The 16,233-nt window shown below is 37.4% G+C and overlaps 1 protein-coding gene across 1 annotated transcript in view; it reads left to right on the top strand.

Moving 5' to 3' along the window:
* Positions 1-16,233, top strand: part of LOC307154079 (complement C3-like) — a 75,113-nt gene extending 58,880 nt beyond the window's left edge. The window contains exons 34-40 of the mRNA XM_079898859.1: positions 1,443-1,533; positions 1,672-1,761; positions 4,595-4,700; positions 5,928-6,017; positions 6,212-6,292; positions 15,375-15,458; positions 15,611-16,233. Of these exons, the coding sequence (XP_079754985.1) occupies positions 1,443-1,533; positions 1,672-1,761; positions 4,595-4,700; positions 5,928-6,017; positions 6,212-6,292; positions 15,375-15,458; positions 15,611-15,750 (682 nt within the window). The 3' untranslated portion in view covers positions 15,751-16,233. The remainder of the gene's footprint in view (positions 1-1,442; positions 1,534-1,671; positions 1,762-4,594; positions 4,701-5,927; positions 6,018-6,211; positions 6,293-15,374; positions 15,459-15,610) is intronic.

The raw sequence follows: 16,233 nt of genomic DNA, 5'->3' as shown, positions 1-16,233 counted from the left end.
TGTTGATGGTTTATTGAAATTAATAGTTGGGTTTGATGTCACCATTATGGTGATCAGTGTTTGTTTTAGTTGGGCAGTTTGACTCCTAATGTTCTAATGTTAGTTTTTCTCTGGCTGCTTTAAATGTTTGTTATGGCAAAAAACAGTAAGAGAACATATGATCAAATGATGTCAGCTACTTGTTGATAACGACAATGATATAATCATCATGTAATGCCCTGATCAGCTTCTAGGCAGTCATGTGTGTTATTAATTTAATTGATTTTAGTAATGTTTTTACAGCATGACATTCAACTATGTATAAAAAAGAAAATCTGTATATATATATGTATATATATATATATATATATATATATATATATATATATATATATATAAAACACATTTTGAACTTGTTTCACTTAGACACACTCAAACCTCAAGAATCAATGCGTGAATCTCAATAATAGTGACATGCTTCATGCCGCAATGCATTCTGGGAGTCACTGATAAGTTTTGTATAATGCACCCAGAATGCATTGCAACATGTCACCATTATTGAGATTCACGCTCTGATTCTTGAGGTTTGTGTTTATCTCAATGAAGTAGTTTATAACTTAATGTACACAGACTTAGTTTTTTATATTGAATGTTTCAGATTTTCAGGCCACTACATTACGATAATATCTTTATTATCAACTAGTAGCCAATGTACTTGATCTTTTCTCTTGCTACAACAAACACTTATAGCATCTAGTGAAAAACTAAAATCAAATAGTCAAGGCCAAAGAGTCCAATTAAAGCAAACACTGCCTCCACAATGACCAAACCAAACTATTACTTTCAAACAAACTCTTTTAAGAGGTTCGGTCCTGGGAAACTTCCCGCTAAAACTTAAGATTGTTAGGGGATAATGTTCTATCAATGTTATCACTAAACATGTTTAAAATGTTTTTAGAGAGTGTTATCTTACCTTTTAGGAGAACATTCTGGTAACAATACAGAAAACAATACAAGACCATAAGATAATGCTCACTCAACATTTCTAGCTGGGATGAGCTCATATTGTGGCCATAGTTTATGCATACAGTGAGAGCGCTGTGAGGTTACACTTTTAGATCACTGTGAACTCAGATTGCTGACGGTGTGACCACATAGTGACATTAGAGATCAACGTGTTGACTGTTGTATGTTTGCTTCATGAATGTGAGTACTAGTGACAGCTGGTTACCAATGTGACTGCATTCACATGCAGTTTCACTGCATCTGACAATGTAACTTGCTCTTCAAAGACTGTTTATTCAGAGATGAGCAGCTCTGTGTTATACAACAATATTGGAGATTTGACATCAAACGGACTCGGGTTTAAACCAAAAGCTCTTCATGAAAGCAGCCTTAAATGCAGCCTGAGTAGGCCTACGAAGCCTGTTAATAAAATCTGCTCTTTATCTCCATCTTTACAGCTACAAAAGTGATAAAACCGATGCCACTATGACTATTCTGGATATTGGCATACCGACAGGATTTGATGTTGAAGAAAATGATCTTAAAGAGGTATTATGATGATAAACTGATGCAGTGATGCCTCACTTTGGTATTTAGAAGAGGAATTCACACATCTGCAGATAGGCCATAAAACATGTTGATCATCATGTGATGCATTGAGATTTTTTCTCATTTTCTTGCCCTCAGTTGTCCACGGGGAAGGAGAGATACATTCAGAAATATGAAAAGAATAAAGTGCTGTCAGAGCGAGGATCCCTCATCCTCTACTTGGATAAGGTATTTCAGCAGACTGTGTTGCCTGATGATGTCAAAAACAAATTTGTTTTCTTTTTATCATGAAACCATGTGTTTTGCTTATCACAGTATAGAGTGCACAGTCGGCTTCCAGAAGTAAAACTCCATTCAATTTCTCCATAGGGAAACTAAATTTTAACAATAACTTTTAATAAACCTTTAAGGCAAGGCAAGTTTATTTATATAGCACATTTCATACACTATGGCAATTCAAAGTGCTTTACATAGAGAGGAATACAAATAATCACAAAATAAAAGCAAGGGAAATTCAAACAGTTATTCTTAAGATTTACATAGAAAGGAATTAAAATAATCACACTATAGCAATTCATAGAGCTTTGCATAGAAATTAGACACAAAGTAAAAGCAGGGGAAATTAAAACAGTTATAAAAGGAATTAAAAGAGATAAATGTTACAGTTATAAAATTAATTAGAGTAAAATGAATTAAAATAGTGAAAAGCTGATTTTAATCTAAGATGACTTCTCATCTGGCAAAACACTGGTGTAGAGTCAAAATAATAGATTTCCCCATGATGGTCAGTATTCTTCTGTGGATTTTCATTTATAACAATTTTCACCTCAATTGAAGAAGGTGAGCAAAAATTTGGTCATCAGGACCATCTGGGTTTCCCCCACTACTACTGTACCGTGGATTATCTGAGCCCATCTGATTAGTGTAATCTGTACCAATCCAGACCAGTAATCTGTACTAGTCACTGTACCTACTGTGGTGTCACCACAGTAGGGTTAACAACTCTTACGGAACAAAAATATATGGGAATATATTGCAAAATATAATGCGATATATTACATAATACAGCTACCATGAATGGGAAACTAGTGCTTACAGAGTGACCCTTGACCTTGACGCACAACTTAATGATGAACGCGGAAGCGCAGAGGATAGAGCAAAACAAAACACCAGTCACAAATTAAAAGTCTAAATGACAATTTTTAAAGAGAAATGTGGGAGGAGCTTGAGTTTGTTGCCCAGCCCTGTTTGTTTGGACCGCGAGAGGCGTCAAAGCTTACGCTACTCCTACATCTACGTTAGGGCTGCTCGATTATGGAAAAAATCATAATCACGATTATTTTGGTCAGTATTGAAATCATGATTATGTAACACGATTATTTCACATGACTTTGGGAATGTGTTGCATTTATTAAAAAGACACCTTTCAACAATTCTTAAAAAAATGAAATTTGAACATTTATTGTACTTTTTGAACTATAAAAATAAATGATATAACATATAATACTTCAGCAAGTATTTTAATTTTCCCGCAGGTCTACCACTTATAATGCGGGAAATTCCCCCACAAACATTGATTCACTTTAGCAAGTAGATTGTATGAGTAGCCTAAATTAAGCCACACAGATTATAAAATCAAATCTATAATTTCAAAACTTTTGCAAAGATGCAATTTCACAAACCGCGTGAATGTTCAGCAGTGCTGCGTCTTCTCTCTCTCTGTCTCTCAAAATGGGTTGATAAGGCAAGCGTCGAAACTGCACTCTCGTGTTTACGAGTCGGGACATGACGGAATTGTGACTTGCACAATCGGGCCAGTATTGCATCGTAACTAAAGTTGATCATTTTCACTTCTTTAAGTCTTATCAGTTTAAACATTCAAGCTGAAAGAGTTTACGGCTTCGGGAGGGGCGGACGTGTGCGTGTCATTCAGAACACAAGACAAAATAAGAGCAAAATAATCGTTTTTACTCGATTGTTGTCAAGTGTTACTCTTTTGGCGTAAGTCGACTTGCGTACGGCCGTCTGCTGGAAGCTAGTTATTTTAGTCGATAAAGTTTTAAATATGGATATTTTTTTTACACAAATGCATCACTTCACTTTAGAAGGCCTTTATTCACCCCCAGAGCTGTGTGGAGCACTTTTATGATGGATGTGCTTTAATGGACTTCCAAAAAAATAATCCCATTCACTCCCATTATAAAGCTTGGAAGAGCCAGGACATATTTTAATATAACTCTTATTGTATTCGTCTGAAAGAAGAATGTCATATACACCTAGGATGACTTCAGAGGGAGTAAATCATAGGCAAATTTTCATTTTTGAGTAAACGATCTCTTTAAATATTTAAATATATTTGCATATTTTGCAATAAACTTAAAATATATTAAAATATATTTTTGTCCGATTTTCAAATCAAAGTTGTTATTAATGAATGTTTGATTCACCTTGTAGCTTGTTGGCTTGGTTCATTGCTTATAACGCTTAAACGAATGAAAATAATGAAAAAAAAAAATAATAATTCTGGAACCTAGTGCACTCATTTGTTGATTTATTTATTTTTATTCTGATTGGTTGACACATGTTTCAAAATGAAATGTCTGGTTGACAGATGAATGTCTTTAATAACATCAGGTGTCAATCAATCACTCATTAACTTTAACACCGCTTCAGTGTTCATTTAACACTCTTGAGTGTGGAGTCAAATAAACTCCCAGGAGAGTTAATTTAACACTGGAGTTTTGTGTACCTGGATATTCACCTGTTTGTACATTACAGACAGCATATTAGAATTTTGCAGAAATTTATGCAAAAGAAAATGTGCTAATTGAATTTGTAAATTGAGCCGATGACTATAAAATTTATGTGCATTTTGTTTTCTGCTATTCAAAACGACTGCAAATGACTGCAAGATAGAAACACCAACCACAATTCATAAGAAACATAATAATTAATCATTTTGAGTGCAATTTTTATTTATTTGGTTCTTACTTATTATTATTTGTCACCTGTGCAAATTTTAATGTGGCTAATTTAATATCATTTTTTTTTTGCTTATCAGGTTTCTCATAAAGAGACAGAAAGAATTGCCTTCAAAATGCACAAGATGTTTAATGTGGGTCTGCTTCAACCTGTTCCAGTCACAATATATGAATATTACTCTCCAGGTGAGATATTAAAGACCACCTATTATGCAAAATTCACTTTTACATGGTGTTTAAAAATAAATGTGTGTTGGTAGTGTACACAACCGCGCTATAATGATAAAAATCCACTCAGTGCTTTTTTTTTAAAATCCCCATAAATCATAAGCACTGTCTCAGAACAAGCCGTTTTCTTGACGTTAGAGGAACGTGTTTTAAAAGGTATAATGTTTTTCAACATAATCCGATAGATAGATAGATAGATAGATAGATAGATAGATAGATAGATAGATAGATAGATAGATAGATAGATAGATAGATAGATAGATAGATAGATAGATAGATAGATAGATAGATAGATAGATAGATAGAAAGAAATATTTGTTGAAGGCACACACACACATCATTATTCAGTGTATGAATCTCAACAATGGTGACAAAAAGAATATTCACTTAGGACAAGGAAATTACTACGACAATTCAGATCATACTTTATTCATACCGCAATGCATGATGGGAGCCATGAATGAGTTTTGATTGGTGGCACCCAGAATGCACTGCAACATGCTTTATTATTGTCACCATTGTTGAGATTCACAGGCTGATTCTTGATGTAAGTCTTTTGATCAGAACAACTTTAAAGAAATCATTTTGATTATATTGAAAATGCTGAAAATAGTATACTGTAGAATCACAGGCTGCTGTAATCAACAAGGTAAACCTAACTCTCTAAATGAGTTTTGTGATTCAAGTCAAATGATGATTTTGTCAAAACATAACCAACACCACTTGATCAACTTTTCTCTTTATTCATCTGGCAGTTATAACTCAGATACAACAGCCAAACAAAATCTAACGTTATTAGTTTAAGGGTCAAGAGCCCAAGTAAAGCCAACACCGATCACCATAATGGTGACTTTAAAAATGAGATTTTCTCCTTCAGTAATTCTGCTTGTTAACATCAGGTGTCTTCAATAATGGTCAATCATCACTCAATCAATCACTAAATTATCTCATTAACTTTAACACTCTTGAGTCTGGAGCCAAATAAACTCCCAGGAGAGTTCATTCAACACTGGAGTTTTTGCTGTGTGAGTTCATGGGTGGAATAAACATATGGCAGGACTTTTACTTTATGACCCCTGGACTTTCCAATATTTCTTGAAATTAGCATTTTTAATTAATTTACCTCACTGCATTAAATCAATCTCTCTCTCTCTCTCTCTCTCTCTCTCTCTCTCTCTCTCTCAGATGCACGCTGTATGAAGTTCTACCACCCTGAAAGGGCAGATGGCGCTATATACAGACTGTGTAAGGGAGACATGTGCATTTGTGCAGAAGGTATAATCACACACAAATAGTGTATGGTGACCATATCCTGAACTTTTGTAGTATTTGATTTGGTTACCTTCAGTCTACTTGTAATTTTAAACATTGTTATGTTTTTTTTATTCTTGTATGTGAACGATGAAAAAACAATTTATTGATGTGTGTGTGTGATTACAAGTGTGCATTAATAACTTCTCTGAACGCAGAAAGCTGCACTTTCCAGAAGAAAAACCAAGTCGATGAAAATGCTCGTATGAATAAATCCTGTGAAGCTGGCATGGATTATGGTAGGTTACTTCATTGTCATGACTGTTATACTTTCATAAATCAAGAGTTCATTATTTACACCCCCCATGTTGTTCAGTGGAACTCAAAAGGTCCCACATAGCAACATTGTGTCGGCCCAGATCCGGCCCACATCTGGCACACGTGAAAAAATGATCTGGCCCACATGCAGCGTGGAATGACGGCACTTGGGCGGCTCACTCCTGTTTGCCAGATCTGGGCCAGAAGCAGGCCATAGCAATGCCACATGTCAGCCAAGAGCAAATAAATAAACCAGAACTGGACCTTATCTGAGCCACAAAATCTGTGTATATTAAATATGAAGTCATCTCAGCCTTAATAAGCCTGTTAACAAGCAGAATCACTGAAAGAAAGAAGAGGACAGAAAAAAGAGACGAGCAGAAACACAAGAACTACAACTGACTTCAGACACAGCCTCAGATGAAATCAACTGAAGAGAAAAGAAGACTTAAATCTACAAAAGTTGTTATTGAGAATTAACAGAGGTTTAACTCTGCATTTCATTTGAAGTCACCATAACAGGTAACCATCATCACACTTTAACGTTCTTTGCTACTGCAAATGTATTTGACAAACACACTGTCACAGCGGCCAAAAAAGACATAAGAAATTAGAAGAGTTAAAAGCCCAACTAATGGAAACACTATTCACTGTTATGGTGACTTCAAATTAAACACATTAGAGTTAAACCTCTGTTAATTCTCAATAAAACTGCTGTAGACGTCTGACAGAAATAAAGTCAGTCTGGTTAGTAATAAGTGAAGCTGGTAATGCTGTTTGTGGAGTTGTTTAATCCTCCTCTGCTGAGATCTTCACAGATTTAATGTCTTCTTTTCTCTTCAGTTGATTTCATCTAAGACTGTGTCAAGTCAAGTCAAGTCATCTTCATTTATATAGCGCTTTTAACAATGTAGATTGTTTCAAAGCAGCTTTACAGAGATAAGCGTATAATTTAAGGTAACAGAGATTGTTTCGGCTTTACAGCAGAGTTAAGTTATTTCCATCTAAAGTTAGTTTTGATTGATTTGCTTCCGTCGCAATGATCATTTGTTATTAAATTAGGGGCCGCTAAGACGACACCATTCCCTCTACACAGACTTTAAACGCGAACCTGTGAGAAACACTGATGGCGTTCACATGAGCATTTAGAATGGGTTCTATGGTTATGTGCGTTTGAATATACGCAGGTTTGGAATTCCCTACAAGCCAAGCCTAAACAATGTACTTGTCTTTCTTTATAAATTTTGATAAAGAATTTTATTTTATTTAGTTGCTTTGGGGTAGGAACGCGAAACGAATTTTCCCGACAAAGCCTTATCTGTAGAGTGGTAGTGGGATCCTCCATAGGGAGAGACTAGTTGGCACTTCAGCACTGCGTTGTCATCAGTCCAGGCGAAGGTCCTTCGTCAGATCTGGATACGGCCTGGATCCAGCAGGCTGCAGGAAAACCTCGGGATAAACACAGACACTAAAATTAGCGTAGATGCCATTCTTCTCATGATGTAACGAGTACATCAGGATTTTTGGGAAGTGTTCCCGGTTTCGGCTGACCTAATATATGCAGCCTAACATTAAATTATAGAAGTCTATAATGTATTATGTGAAAGCTAGGTCAAAGAGATGTGTCTTTAATCTGGCTTTGAACTGACAGAGTGTGTCTGCTTCCCGGACAATGGTAGGAAGACTGTTCCAGAGTTTTGGTGCTAAATAGGAAAAGGATCTACCGCCAGCAGTCGATTTTGATATTCTAGGTATTATCAACTGGCCGGAATTTTGAGATCGCAATAGACGTGACGGACTATAATGCGTTAAGAGCTCGCTCAAGTACTGCGGAGCTAAACCATTTAGTGCTTTGTAAGTGATCAGCAATATTTTAAAATTGATGCGATGTTTAATAGGGAGCCAGTGCAGTTTTGACAGAACCGGGCTAATATGGTCATACTTCCTGGTTCTGGTAAGAACTCGAGCTGCTGCGTTTTGAACCAGCTGTAGTTTGTTTATTAAGCATGCAGGGCAACCACCCAGTAGAGCATTACAATAATCTAGCCTTGAGGTCATGAACGCATGAACTAATTGTTCCGCATTTGTCAATGAGAGCATATGGCGTAATTTAGATATATTTTTAAGATGGAAAAATGCAGTTTTACAGATACTAGACACGTGACTTTCAAATGAAAGATTGGTATCAAAGAGCACACCCAGGTTCCTAACCGACGACGAAGACTTAACAGAGCAGCCATCGAGTGTTAGACAGTATTCTAAGTTATTACGTGAGGAAGTTTTTTGTCCAATAATTAGAAACTCTGTTTTTTCAGAATTTAGAAGTAGGAAATTACAAGTGTGATGACGAACCTATGTGATTGAAGTCATCACCATTTCAGTATCTGTGAGTGTTAAATGTTGCTATATTTAGTCTGTTAAGTACATTGTTTAAGCGCTTTATTTACATTTTATTTCTTCATCCCGTATAATTAGCTAGGGACGTTTGCAACGCCACAGTTCATATATTCAGTAACATCATGCAAGTTCAATTTCTTTGTTTACTGTTAGCGCTTGCTGAAGTGTAATAAATCACAAGGAGTCTAATGATTTTTACAGACGGTTTATTAGTAAGTTAAACGTTACAGCTCTGTGGTATTGTTTGTGCTTACCCGTTGATTTCTGCTCTGCTCGTTCCGGTAGCGCGCGTAACCCGGAACGCGCTTATAATAGCAGCGGTCATACCATGTTTCACAGCTGGGGGGAGGCAACCTAGGTGGGGATTGTGATGTTTGTTCTGTTTAATGTTTAATGTATGTTTGTAACGTTACTGTGCTTAAGCTGCACTAATTGTATTTATTCGGCTGAGTAAGATGAGGTTGTTTTAATGTCATTGTTGTAATGGACATTATTGAAACAAAGGTTACCCTGTGCAAATGGTACTTCCCATTTCCGTTTGGCGGGAAGTTTGTGTATTTAACCAGAGTGTTCCTTTACTGAAGGAGGGTTGGTGGTTTGCTCTGTTACTAGAGTACAACATTATGGTCTATTGTTGATAGAGCGCTGTTTCAGCAATTTTCCTTTGTCTTTAATGTGCAGAGGTTATAGTGCTGCTTCATTAGCATTCATCATGTATTTTTTTTTCTTTTTTTTATTATTAATTTGTACTTTGCACGGATTATCCTTGGATAATTAATAAATTACCTATTTTCCACCGAAAACCATCTTGTCATGCAATACCTTCCTAACTCCTCTCTAACTCTCGGACTACAACACCTGGCTTTGGGCAGTCACAAAGACAGTCCTTTGCGACAACAAGTCATCCAATTTTTTATATCCGCTATGCATTCCGTTAATTTTGTGAATTGATAAGTTTCGTTAGGTTTTGAAGAAATATAGAGCTGAGTATCATCGGCATAACAGTGAAAGCTAATGCCATGTTTCCTAATGATATCTCCTAAGGGTAGCATGTACAGAGTGAACAGCAACGGTCCTAGTACTGAGCCTTGTGGTACGCCATACTGAACTTGTGATCGATGAGACATCTCATCATTTACTGCTACAAACGGATAACGGTCAGATAAGTATGATTTAAACCATGCTAGTGCATTTCCCGTAATGCCAACATAATGTTCTAATCTATTTAAAAGAACGTTGTGGTCAATGGTGTCAAATGCAGCACTAAGATCGAGTAACACTAATAGAGAGATACAACCACGATCGGATGATAAGAGCAAATCATTTGTGACTCTAACGAGAGCTGTCTCGGTACTATGGTACGGTCTAAATCCTGACTGGAAATCCTCGCAGATATCATTTCTTTCAAGAAAGGAACACAGTTGTGAGGATACTGCCTTTTCTAATATCTTTGACAGAAAAGGTAGATTCGAGATCGGCCTGTAATTGACTAATTCTGTAGGATCAAGTTGCGTTTTTTTAACAAGCGGTTTAATCATAGGCAGCTTAAAGTTTTTTGGTACGTATCCTAGAGACAAAGATGAATTAATGATATTAAGAAGAGGATCTATGACCTCTGGAAGTATTTCTTTCAGTAGCTTAGTCGGTATAGGGTCTAACATACATGTTGTAGATTTAGATGATTTAATGAGTTTAGTAAATTCTTCCTCTCCTATAGCAACGAATTAATCAAATTTTTCCTCAGGGAGACTACAATGCACTGCCTGATGTGATACTGTAGTAGACGGTTGCATAGTTATAATTTTGTCCCTGATATTATCAATCTTATAATTGAAGAAGTTCATAAAGTCATTACTGCTGTGTTGCTTGGAAACTTCTGGGCTTGAAGCTTTATTTTTCGTTAGTTTAGCCACCGTTTCAAATAAATACCTAGGATTATGTTTATTTTCTTCTAATAGGGTTGAAAAATAAGCAGATCTAGCAGCTTTTAAAGCCTCTCTGTAAGCAATAGAGCTCTCCTTCCATGAAATGCGAAATACCTCTAGTTTTGTTTTCTTCCAGTTGCGCTCCATTTTTCTAGCTGCTCTCTTAAGGGCCTGAGTGTGCTCATTGTACCACGGCGTTGGACTATTTTCTTTAATCTTCTTTAAGCGCAACGGAGCAACTGTGTCTAAAGTGCTGGAAAAGAGAGAGTTAAACGTTTCTGTTGTAATATCTAGTTCTTCTAAGCTATCTGAGATGCTGAGATGATGAAACTGATTAGGAAGATTATTAATAAAGCAATCTTTAGTAGCAGAAGTGATAGGTCTCACATATTTGAAACACGGAGTCGGCTTTGCAGCCTTGGCTAAATGCAAATTACACGAGACTAGGTAATGATCTGAGATGTCATCGCTCTGCTGCAGAATTTCAACGGCATCAACATCTATTTCATGTGATAATATTAGATCTAGAGTATGATTACGACGATGAGTAGGTCCTGACACGTGTTGTCTAACTCCAATTGAATTTACAATGTCTTTAAATGCCAATCCCAATGCATCTTTTTCATTATCGATGTGTATATTAAAATCACCAACAATTAGTACTTTATCTGCAGTCAATATTAATTCTGATAGAAAGTCTGCAAATTCTTTGATAAAGTCTGTATGGTGCCCTGGTGGCCTGTATACAGTAGCCAGCACAAATCTCAAACGTGATTTATCGTTTACACTATATATTTTTACATTAAGCACCAATGCTTCAAAAGAATTATATTTAAAACTTGATTTCTTAGTGGTTTTGAAACTATTACTATAAATTACAGCAACACCACCCCCTTTGCGTTTCAGACGAGGCTCATGTTTATAACAGTAATCTTGCGGGGTTGATTCATTTAAAGTAATGTAATCGTTTGGTTTTAGCCAGGTTTCTGTCAAACACAACACATCTAGGTTATTATCTGAAATCATATCGTTAACAACGAGTGCTTTTGAAGTAAGCGATCGAATATTCAGCAACCCAAGCTTTAGCATTTTCTCATCTGTAATATAGCTGTTTTTTATTTGTTGAACATCAAGTAAATTTTTAACCTTAGATGGGTTTAAACGTTTTTTGGATTTCCAAATTCGGGGAACAGACACAGTCTCTATATGATGATCGCTAGGTGAAAGAGGCTCTATGTGATAGGATTTATCTGACCTTGGTGACGCGAGGCCGCTAGCAGACGGTCGGTTTAGCCAGTCTGTCTGCTTCCTGACCTGAGCCCCAGATTGTCATGTTTGAGCTCTAAGACTATGAGCCATATTACTAGAGAGAAGAGCAGCACCATCCCAGGAGGGATGAATACCATCTCTTTTCAACAGGTCAGGTTTGCCCCAAAAACTTTTCCAATTGTCTATGAATTCTATATTATTAAGCGGACACCACCTAGACAGCCAACCGTTAAGCGAACACAATCTACTAACTATCTCATCACTCCTGCGAACAGGAAGGGGGCCAGAGCAAATTACAGTCCTTGACATCGTACTTGCAAGTTCACACACCTCTTTAATATTAATTTTGGTGATCTCCGACTGGCGGAGTCGAACATCATTAGTGCCGACATGAATAATGATCTTAGAGAATTTACGATTAGCATTAGCCAGCACTTTTAAATTTGCTTTGATGTCAGGCGCTCTGGCTCCCGGCAAACATGTGACTATGGTGGTTGGTGTCTCTATTTTCACGTTCCGTGTAATAGAATCGCCAATAACTAGGGCACAATCATTCTCAGTGGGTGTTTCACTGAGCGGGGCAAATCGATTTGCTATGGTAATCGGAACGGAAGAGTGGTTTTTAGATCCGCGACTAGAGCGATCCCTCACTGTCACCCATTTGCCCGGCTGCGCAGGCTCTACTTCAGCCGGAACCGCGCCATGTAAAGTGTTCACTATACTATGCGCATCCAAAACATCTAAAGCACTAGCACTCTTACTATCCTCAATTAAAGTTTGGATTGCGTGTTTCTAATTCTGAAATCTTCTCTGTCAACCTAACTGTCTCCTTACATTTATCACATATAAATCCTATATTGTCGACAGAGAAGGCTATGCTAAACATGTGACATGAAGTGCAGCTGACAATAACAGGACAAGACATTACTCACCGTGTTTGTTGACTGATTCTTACTCACCTGAGCTTTTTATGAACTCAAAGGCGCGGACGCGCGAGAGAAAAATAAATAAATAAAAATAGCTGAGCACACGGGTGGCGCGTTAACAAGCTAGCGAATTACTAGCGTTTTGTGCTAGTAGTACTAATAACAAAAGCTAGCGATGTCAGGTTAATCTGAGATGTTGGGTAAAATGTAGTAGTATAAACAACTAGAAATGGTAGTAAAATGATGGTTCAAAACAAAGAAATATAAGGCTAAGACGGAGCTTACAGCACTGAAGCACACAAACACACTCACAGCAGGCAGCGAGGCAGACAGGAGCAATCGATCAGCGATCCAACAATCCAAGTGTCTGAAGTCAGTTGTAGTTCTTGTGTTTCTGCTCGTCTCTTTTTCTGTTCTCTTCTTTCTTTGATTCTGCTTGTTAACAGGCTTATTAAGGCTGAGATGACTCCATATTTAATATACACAGAATCTGTGGCTCAGATAAGATCCAGTTCTGGTTTATTTCTTTGCTCTCGGCTGAGATGTGGCATTGCTATGGCCTGCTTGTGGCCCAGATCTGGCAAACAGGAGCGGCCCACCCAAGTGGCGTAATTCCACGCTGCATGTGGGCCAGATCATCTTTCCACATGTGCCAGATGTGGGCCGGATCTGGGCCGACACAATGTTGCTATATGGGGAATTGTTTTCCACTCTGCTCTTTTTATAGTGAACAACTACAAAGGGTTAGCCTAGAAATCTAGACGCACCCTAGCGGCAGCAAAAATTATTTTGCAGCCAGGGTAGTCTAGCAACTCTCCGTTGACTTTCGAGCTGCAAAAACCTAAATTGGGTCAGGCCAATCACATCGTGTATAGAGTAGGTGGGGCGGGCTTAACATAATGATGACAGAGTTGCGACGGTCCCTGCTAACGTTACTTGAAAACAAAGAATGGCTGCTGCTGGAGAACAGTCTTTCGAATCGGCTTTGGCCGCGACTCTGGAGGACTTGGAGTTAGGTTTTTCTTTGAGAAAAGAGCATAGAACGGCACTTAAGTCATTATTAAAAAGAGGAAGATGTGTTCGTAGTTTTGCCGGCCAGATTCAAAAGTTGAATGATGTATCATCTAACGTTAGCTTCGCTGTTGGGAAAACGCTCTGGTTGGTTGAAGCGGTGTCCTATTGCGTGCAGAGGGAATTTGAAAGACAGCCGTTTATCCCGCCCCTCGGATTGAGCCGCATCTATGGTGAGTTGCCAGACCTAACATCTTGATGTAGGTCTGGCTTGCCAGGCTAGCAAAGGGTCAGTTCACCCAAAAATTCTGTCATTAATTACTCTCCATCATGTTGTTCCAAACACATACGACTTGTTCATCTTCAGAACACAAATGAAAATATTTGTAATAAAGTCTGAGAGATTTCTGTCCATCCATTGACCGCTGCGTGTAGCACATTAGCTCAAGAGGAAAATATGTATAATTAATTATAACAAATTACCTAGTTCCATCATTAAACAATAGATGGCGCAGGCTAATAGATCTTTAACTAATTTGGTAGCAATCACATCATTATCTACATAGCGCAGCTGATTGGTTGCTGTTGCATCAGTAGCCATTAAACTGTGGCTCAACATTTAAACAAATACTGGTTGTGGTGCTGTTACCAGTCTAGAGCCCGCTTTCAGAAACCCTCCACCCTCCCCAGCTCCACTTCTCCAGATCTACTATGAGGGTTCATTCATGTATGTTACATGTGCAGCAGCAGTATTATGTCTTACATGCTCACAGGAATGTCTGTGAGTGTATTGGCAGTAGCAATGTGTGTGTTGATTGATGTTTATATGTGAATAAAAGCCTAACTCAAATCTTTTCAGCATATAAAGTGATTGAGTCTCTTCAGAAAATTTGGACTAAACCGCTCATTTAATATGGATTAGTTTTACAATCTATTTATGAATTTTAAGCGTCAAGTGGTAGTTGTGTAGCCTGTCAACAGAGGGACAGAAAGCTCTCAGATTTAATCAAAAATATCTTAATTTGTCTTCCGATGATGAACGAAAGTCTTACGGGTTTGTAACGTGTGAGGATAAGTAATGACAGAATTTTTTGTAAAAAAAAGTCGGCACACTGTTGCTCACAAACAAGTTAACCAAAAAAGATGTGATGTGTTCACTTTTCATAGTGATAATTTCTGTTAAGATCCAAAAATGGCAAACTCTGTGAGAGCAACAGACCCAAATTTCACTTTTAAATCACTGTAAGTATTCTCTTCAAGTGAGTTGTTATCTCAAGAACCATTGGAGCCAATTCATCCAGTGAGCAGTCTGATCACATGGAGTTTTTCTTTTTCAAATGGGAAATATCTTATAATATATCTTATAATATATCTGGAACAACATGATGTAAATGATGACAATGTGCCTACCTGAGTGAACTATTCATTTAACCCCTGTGTAAATTAATTTAAAAAAAAAATGTTTGATTTCTGGCACCAAAATCCATTCTAATCAGTTATTATGCCAGTAACAATATTACACTTATGCTTGACAGTTTATAAAGTGAAAGTGGATAAGATGGATCTGGAACATGACTCTGACATCTATCACTTGAAGGTGGAGCAAGTGCTGAAAGAAGGTACAGTTCAATGTTCTCTCCATGCTCATGAAATGCATATGAAATGTGTCTGATTCTTGTTAAATGCATTTCTTTCTCTCAGATACATATTCAGCATGAGGCTAATTTGAATTGCAGAGAAAGTGTGTCCTAAACACTGTTCTGCCCTGTAGGCACTGACGATGATGTTGAGGGGGAAGTCAGACAATTTTTGGGTCGTCCTGGTTGCAGAGATCATTTGGGATTGGTAGAAGGCAAGTCGTACCTCATCATGGGCAAATCCGAAGACCTGCCAAGGCTCGGAGGAACGTAAGTGTCCACTCTGTGTTGGGACAGTTGTTTTTTGTCAAAATGCATTTTATATAACCTAGAATAGACTTGGAACAAAGTAAGACTTCAATAAACTTGAATAAATAAAGACATACAATTATCTCTTTCCCCTCCAGTTTTTATTTATTTATTTAATTTTTAAGTTGGCTGTTCCCTCGAGCATTTTTGATCATTTTCACAAACATTTCATGCCCCCAGAATATTTTGTTGAATAAATATCTGAACATGCAATATATATAAACAAAAAATGTTCGGTTGTTGGATGTAGTAACCCACACGCTTCATTACACCGTCTCCCAGCATCAGAACCTCCTCGAAGTGCCTGGTTGAGTTTTATTTTTAACGGAAATGTACCCATAAAGTCATTTTTGTGTGCGCGAACGCACTTCAAGGATAACTACTTCAGCAACAACAGGGTTTTTCCTGCATTGAACTTGTTTTAGCGCCCGCCAAAGCGATTTTTTTT

The sequence above is a fragment of the Squalius cephalus genome (assembly GCF_949319135.1).
Source record: "Squalius cephalus genome assembly, contig: scaffold_83, whole genome shotgun sequence".
Taxonomy (NCBI): Eukaryota; Metazoa; Chordata; class Actinopteri; order Cypriniformes; family Leuciscidae; genus Squalius; species Squalius cephalus.
This window is presented reverse-complemented; position numbering and strand designations above follow the sequence as displayed.